Consider the following 7,497-nt stretch of genomic DNA (forward strand, 5'->3'; position numbering starts at 1 on the left):
CCTCTGTGGGGCCTCTGTGGGGCCTCTGTGGGGCCTCTGTGGGGCCTGTGGGGCCTGTGGGGCCTCTGTGGGGCCTCTGGGGCCTCTGTGGGGCCTGTGGGGCCTCTGTGGGGCCTGTGGGGCCTCTGTGGCCTGCGACTCCCCCCGTGAGTGACTATAAGCAAACTGCTGGAACTCAAGAGATCAGTATCAATGCTGATCGAAGTAACTCATCAGGAAACTAACATGTAGCAGGCTGTTAAAAGCATGTGTGTTTGTATTGTCTGTTGTCAAAACTAGGGAAGTGACTACTGAAGTCCCTTCTTTTTTCCCCAAAGACATAAAAGGGTGTTTGTAAAGTTTGGTTCACTTATTGGTGGCCTTGACCTCCATATAAAATATATATTTTTTTAGAAGAAAAAATGCTCTAAAAGCATTTCATATATTGCTAAAAGGAAGTATTCTTTTCGTAATGAAAAGTTACTATATATTCACCCAGTTAGAGTCAGGAAAAAAAATAACGTGTTGTTTTCTACTTACAGAAAAATCAGACACTATGTGTCCATTATCAGAGTGTGCAATGGCAACAGTAAGGTAGGTAAAGGGAGCCCAGGACCAGATCACTCAAGCAAGCACTCTACGTGATCAAAACTGATGGCTCGTAAAATTCATTTCTAGGTTGAGACCACAACCGAGTGTGTTCAGACGGATAGTCAAACAGGTATGAGGCCCTGTTCCTTCTCAAGGTTGAGCATCTAGGGGGAAGCTCACAGATCCTTTCTATAATTGGCCTGCTTTGTACGGTGGTGGGACCCTGTTCTCCTGGGCCAACCTAGCCCCACATGGTTTGAGGACTGAGTGCCGTGAGCGTCTTGACCAGTGCCTGGCCTGGGTGCTAGCCTGTGTGGAGAGAACTGATCTAATGCCTGACACGTGTGCAGACAGACATGTCTTTTGGATGAAGTAGGATTTTATAACTGGAACTGAGCTTTAAGGGGAAGACAGGGTTGAGGGGATTACCAAGTACGTTAGCAGAGACATTGTCAACGGGGCAAATGGTGGTCACTACCATCCTATAGGTAGCATCAGATTTGCCTCATCTTGTGTCTTCTAATCAAGCCTCAGACACCGTTTGTCCTACTACACAGGCTTTTCTCTGGCTCAGAGGGCTTGTTTCCTTCAGACATAAGGCATGGCTTTGGCAAGCTACTTGTTGGTCTGTGAGGACTCTCCATCAGATGCTGCGGAAGAGGGGACAGTCAGTGTAGACTGGAACGAAGAGTAAGTCAGGATAAGGAGTTTGGATTAATAGTGGTCCTTAAAGGCCAGGGAGGAAATCAGCGTTTTATCCAAAGGCAATGGGAGTCTTTGAGGATTTCGGGGCAGTGGGTAACTTGAATTCTAGAAGTTCTTACATTGTGTCTGCAGCTGTTCACATGGAAGGGTGTGCTGCTCACATCATGACTGAGAGGAGAGGCAACATTGGCTGGAAAAAAATGAGATAACAATAAGGAGGAGAAGGGGAACATGGTGACACAGGGCTAGAGAGAAGACAGAAGGAAAGACAGACCAAAGAGCTGGTCTGAGCCAGGAGAACTAGGGGTGGCCATAGATAGGCCTGGGGAGATGAAAATGGACCTCTCCACCAGTTATCAGTCCCGTTACCAGTGATTTACAGTGAGCATCACTGGTTCCTAGTCTCTTCAAAGAGGTAAAGACTAAAGATGCAGATGTTTCTGACCAGAAAAGCATCAGCAAGTGCTGAAGACATGGACTGCTGAGGTGAAGCCCAGGTGTAAACGGAAGAACATTAAGGTTACTGTGGGAGAGAATGACAGACAGTGTGAGGCAAGTCCCTATGAGTGAGTACCTGACAGAAGAGCAGGGGTTAAGCAGAGAAGGACTGGGTAACACAGAGGGTGCAGGGCAAAGAGGTACTAAAAGCTGTCAGTGCTCAGTCTCAGAGGAAAGTGAGGCAGAAGCCAAGCCTCAGGGTACTGTGGAGAGAAATAGGAGTGGCAGACAGGGCCTGCTGTGCAGTTCTGTGCTGCAGGCTCACAGCACATCACTTGGTTTTGCTGTTAGTGGTATTTTGTTAGTTTTAGTTCTTCAGAGCAGTCCTGAGAAGTGGATATGACTGTTATCAACACTCCTTTATTACAGACGAAAAAAAAAAACAAGTGTCAAGAGAGTTAAGTGACAGTTTAGAGTTAGGCACAGGAAATGACAGAACTGGACCTGGGAGGCTATCAGTGGATGGCCGGGCAAGTACAGGCAAGGCAGTAGTCTCCCGCCTCATGTGCAACACCATTTGTACTTGTGCTTGATTAGTGCTCCCTGAGGTCCTGCTGCCATCACCCTGACAAGCCACCGCCTCATCCATCTGCATTCCCGGGCAGCAGAATAGTTGTATCCCTGAAGGTGTGGAGCTGTTTTGCCACAGTGGGGCAGGTGGGGCTGTTAGACCCACACCAGAAGTCCTCAAGCAGAGGTGGGGCTTATTGGAAGGAAGTAGAGCACCTTACAATTGGGAAGGAGTCGGGAACCAAAGGATACTGGGCAGCTGTCTCCCTCTGAGCTGGGCATGCCACAGGAACGCCATGGTTGGGCACCACTGGCTCTGGCAAGATCCAGGCTTCTAGTCACTTGCTCCAGAGAAGACTCTGAGCAGGTGCTCATTTGGCTCCGCCTAGGCTACCTGCTACTTATATGTGGAGCCAGCAGTCCCTGGATTCCTCTCTTCTTTAAAGGGAGGTCCTAGAACTCCCCAGCCACGAGAAAGGACATTGAGAGTCAGGGTGTGTAGGAAAATAATAAAGTCCCCACACGTTACAGTTTTCTTAGCCTATGTATAATTTTCAGACAGTGTTATATCTCACTAAAGCTGTCACAAAAATGGTTGTAGTGACAGAGTATAAACTTTGTTCTGGCTTGCTGTCACATGATAAGCTCTGGTACCATTGCCTAATGTTGGAGGTGGCCAGGGAGCGTGGGGCTAGCAGGTTGGCACTTCTCACAGGCCTCTTTTGCTGGGTGCCTGAGCACATGTGTTAGCAGTGTGCCAAGATCACAGTGCAGTAACCTGTGGGTATGTTGGGTAAGATACCTGGCTTCAGCTTTCTCGTATTCAGACTGGAATTCCTGCTTCCAGGCCAAAGGGTTCATGCCATTAGGGTGCTGACTGGAGACAGTGACCTCCATTGCCCAACACTGCTTCTCCAAAATTCCCTGGGTTGTCCTATCAGGCTACAAAACTATTAATGTCTCTGAAAACATGAGCAGAGTTTTAAGGATCCCATTTTATAGAACAGAAAACCAAGAACAGAGTTGCAGAGCCCACACATGGAGGCCTGTTTGGAGTTGTTTCCATGCATAGGCATAGATAACATCAGAGTGGTGTGTTACCTGTTGAGCGTCCACTACTGTGTGAGGCCCTGGACATGGTGCTTCTTCAGAGCTTGCAGTCTTTTAGGAATGACCCTCATGCTTACTCACTGGTTCCCTGGATGTGCCTGCCTTAAGGGCTACATCTGGGAGCTGGGCCGCGTCAAGGCATGTCTGGCCCACCTCCAGCCTGCTGGGTGAAAGTTGCCCAAGAGCCACATACAAAGAGCGACATGGACACAGTGGAAACAGCATTCCTGACAGGGCTGTTTGAGCAGAGGATCTAGGATTTACGTAGATAAATAACTTAGTCTTTCGGTAGAAATTGGATCTCCTCCTCTCTCTTTTCTCTTTTCCACAGCCCCATCCTGATCTCATCCATGATCTCACTCTCTCTCCTTCCTCTTTGCTCTGCTCCAGCTCTTCCTTCACTGCAAATCATTACGATAATCACGCTCCCTGCCTTGCTCCCCACTAGACTCCACCACCTTTCGAGGACACAGCTCTGTCCGTTATCATGTCCTTAGTACTTCGAAGGATTTTCTGAGATAACTAACTTACGGAGAGAAAGGCTCGTTTCTTTTGGCTCACCGTTTCTTTTGGCTCACCGTTTTCTTTTGGCTCACCATTTTGGACGGTTTGGTTAGTCATCACTTATCCGTGATGGCTCGGCTTCCAGTGAGGCAACATGTTGTGGGAGCATGTGGGAAAGAGAAACCACCGCTTCTTGGCCAGAGGACAAAATAGAGAAAAAGGAAGGGGCCTGAGCACGTATCACAGATCACCTAACTTTTAAAGGCACTTTGCGTACCCTGACCCTGTGTCTCATTCCCCGGCTCTCAGAGTCAATCCTCAAGAAAGCCATAGGGAACAAGTGAGGTGTAAGTTCTTAGACCCCAAAGCACCATCCTGGTTGGAGCGGCAGTCTGTTAACACTGGTGCTTGGAGGGATAGTCAAGATCTGAAGCACACCTCCAGTCCTAGCCGTAGCTACAGGGTAAGCGCTTGGTAAATATTTGCTGAGAAGATGATGAAAGGGAACAGAAACAATTCATTGCCCATAAAGGAGAGACACTTATCAGTGCGTATGGCTGAAGGGAGGTGTGCCATTTGAAGGAGTGAGCATCTGGGGCCAGTCACTTCACAGATGTCAAGACTCTCCCGAGAGTGAGTAGAGCAGTTGGACTGAGCTAAAGACCAGAGAGAAATGCAAGGCAGACTACACCTGCCTCTGAAAGCCAGGGAGTTAATACTCTGGTAGACGCCGAACAGTGGGGTTAGACTCTGAACGCTTATGCCCGACGGCCCTTTCGTCTGTGCACAGGTTAATGCAGGTATCAGGCGAGACAGGCATGTGTTTACTGAGTGTCTGCTGTAGTGCTAGGTATGTTCTTGGCCATCCAGGAAAGACTGTTCTTTCCCCGGATTGTTCAGTTGGCAAGACAGATAATAAAGCCAGTTGTGATGGGATGGGGAGGCATACAGGGAAGGTTTCCCAAAGTTTACAGTATCTAAACTGCATCTTCTAGAGGAGCAGAGTTAACGAGGGACAGGAGGCAACATGAGAGACGTGCATTCTAAAAAGCAGTTTGTACCAAGGTATAGATTGTTGGGGGGTGGACAGACACAACATAAAGACTGATGGGGGTCTAGAGAGTCAGGCCCAGCTCTGTGGGGTTCCGAGTGCCAGCCTGGGGGAGTTGGAAGCTGATCCTAAGGATGATAGAAAGAGCTGATGATATGGTTTATTTAATTCTGCTGGTTGTGGTAGAGTATCAATCAGGTGGGTAGATCCTGTCTAGTGCTTGGGTATAAAGAGCAGAGTTAGCAAAGGGTAAGTCCGTTTTAGATAATGAGTTAACTTGTAGTAGCTGAAAAGTGTCCAAATGGAGATGGCCAGTGCCTGTCAAGATGTAAATCTGATGCTCCAGAGAAGATGACAGAGCAGGAAGCGGGGAGGGGGTGTGTGTTTGTTTTGTTAAAATTTAGTTTTATTTTTTTTACTTATTCACTTTACATTCTTCTCACTTCACCCTTCCCCTTCTCTTCTGAGTGGGTGGGGTCCCCTGAGTATCCTCCCAACCCTGGCACTTCAAGTCTCTGAAGGAGGTTGTGTTTGTCTAAAACAGAAAGAAACGAGGCTAGAAGGGTTGGAATCTAGCGTTTGGAAATGCTAGGGGCCAAGGGAGAGGACAGCATGCAAAAGTGGAGGAAGGAATAGTTAGGTGGACAGAAAGCCAGGAGAACGAGGCTTCTGCAGATGGAAGTAGCCAGAAAGAGGGCTCCCTGCCTCCTCCAGTAAGATGCCAGCAACAAGAAGGCAGTCATCAGTAGCCTTTGCAAGTCCACACATGTGCGTATAGAGGAGGGATTCCGGCTTATGTTGGGTCAGGAAGCTAAGAGCAGAATTGTGAACATAACTATGTGGTGGTATGCTTGCCCAGCATACTCAAGGCTGTGAGTTCCAGTCACAGCACCACAAAACAGAACAGGTGACAAACCTTTGTCATGGTGTGTTAGGAGGAGCACTTAGGGCCTGAACTGGGATCATGCCTTGGGCAGAGGAAAAAGAATCTGATAAGGGTGCCAAGCAAGGCAGAGAGCTCCACCACATCCTGAGAGGCATAGACTCCACCCTGCCGCTCTCTGCACTCACCCTCTGGTGCTCCCTGTTTCCTTTTCTGTGAGATGGGATGTAAGTTGTAGTTCACTAAGCTCTCATCCCCACAAGAGGCACTCACAGGCGCACAGAGGGGCAGACGGGAAGTGACCATTCCAGGCAAGGGCTAGAGAGGAGTTCATAGTGAAAATGGGAGTCAGGGAGAAGGGCAAATTATCCTGACACTGCACCCCACACTGCTTCACATGTGACCCTAGGAAAGAGAGAACATTCTCCAGGATGTTGCTGAGAAGATAAAGGTTTTGTTCTCTATTGGGACAAGGGAAAATGAGGGGAAATCCCTCTGTTTTATTTAAGTACAATAGGAGAACCTCTACTAAGGTCGTCTGGTCTAGTTATTTCCTCATGTCTTTGGACTCTGTAAAATTTAGACTTTGAGTAAATGAAGGCCCCCAAAACCAAGGTGTGTGTGGTCCGCGTCTGAGCACAGTGGGTTCTGTGGTGTGTGTGGCCCGTGTCTGAGCACAGTGCTGAGTTCTGTGGTGTGTGTGGCCCATGTCTGAGCACAGTGCTGGGTTCTATGGTGTGTGTGGCCCGTGTCTGAGCACAGCGCTGGGTTCTGTGGTGTGGTAAATGCTGTTCAGGTTCTAACACCTGTGGACTGTTAGCATTTAGTTTGATGTGTTTTGCTACTATGTCACTAATATCTCTGTAAAGATGTAGCTTACTGTTTCCACAGATAATCAGGCAGGCAAACATAAAGACAGGAGGAAACATTCCATGGATGCCAAAGCGGTTTCCTCCAGAGCAAGCGATGGTGAGTGGTGGGTTGGATTGTGTAGACCCGAGCACTGGATGCCCAGCCCCACAGCTTTACTCCCTGGTCTCCATGCACTGCACACTCACAGAAAGAGAAGGCCCCTGTATGAACGCTCCACACAGGTAGACTCCACTGTCAGCCCTTGAAATGAGTCAGTAATAAGGAAAATTGAAGAAATGGGCACTATATATTCTGTATGTTTTTTGTTTTTTTTTTTTTTTTGGTTTTTGAGACAGGGTTTCTCTGTGTAGTCCTGGCTGTCCTGGAACTCACTCTGTAGACCAGGCTAGCCTCGAACTCTCAAACTCAGAAATCTGCCTGTCTCTGCCTCCCAAGTGCTTGGATTAAAGGCGTGCGCCACCACTGCCCGGCTCTGTATGGTTTTTAAACTCTTAGCAGCAGATTTGTCCCTTGATCTGCTGTCCTGATAGGAGTCACATATTTGGCAATTTTGAAGGATAGATTCCATTTAGTTTGCAGTTTATTATGGAAACTTACCCTTTGGAAGTGTAAGCTTAAATTGGAGATTGAAAAACTCTTACTAAGAAAACATTATTTAGCCTGGAGGTAGTAGTACACACCTTTAATCCCAGTATCTGAGAGGTAGAGGCAGGCAGAGCTCTTAAGTTTGAGGCCAACCTGGTCTACATTAGAGTTCTAGGCTAGCCGGGACTAAATAAAGAGACCCTGTCTT

General features: G+C 48.0%; 1 protein-coding gene across 3 annotated transcripts in view; it reads left to right on the plus strand.

The window, feature by feature from the left end:
* Pde8a (phosphodiesterase 8A) overlaps positions 1-7,497 on the plus strand; it is a 111,969-nt gene that overhangs the window by 82,019 nt on the left and 22,453 nt on the right. For all 3 annotated transcript variants that reach the window (XR_003709669.1, XM_028754794.1, XM_028754795.1), the window contains exons 10-12: positions 522-573; positions 658-700; positions 6,723-6,800. Coding sequence is in view for 2 of the 3 variants with exons in the window: in XM_028754794.1 (XP_028610627.1) it covers positions 522-573; positions 658-700; positions 6,723-6,800 (173 nt within the window). In the remaining variant the exon portion in view is untranslated. The remainder of the gene's footprint in view (positions 1-521; positions 574-657; positions 701-6,722; positions 6,801-7,497) is intronic.

This window comes from Grammomys surdaster, unplaced genomic scaffold, assembly GCF_004785775.1.
Source record: "Grammomys surdaster isolate TR1022 unplaced genomic scaffold, NIH_TR_1.0 126036, whole genome shotgun sequence".
NCBI lineage: Eukaryota > Metazoa > Chordata > Mammalia > Rodentia > Muridae > Grammomys > Grammomys surdaster.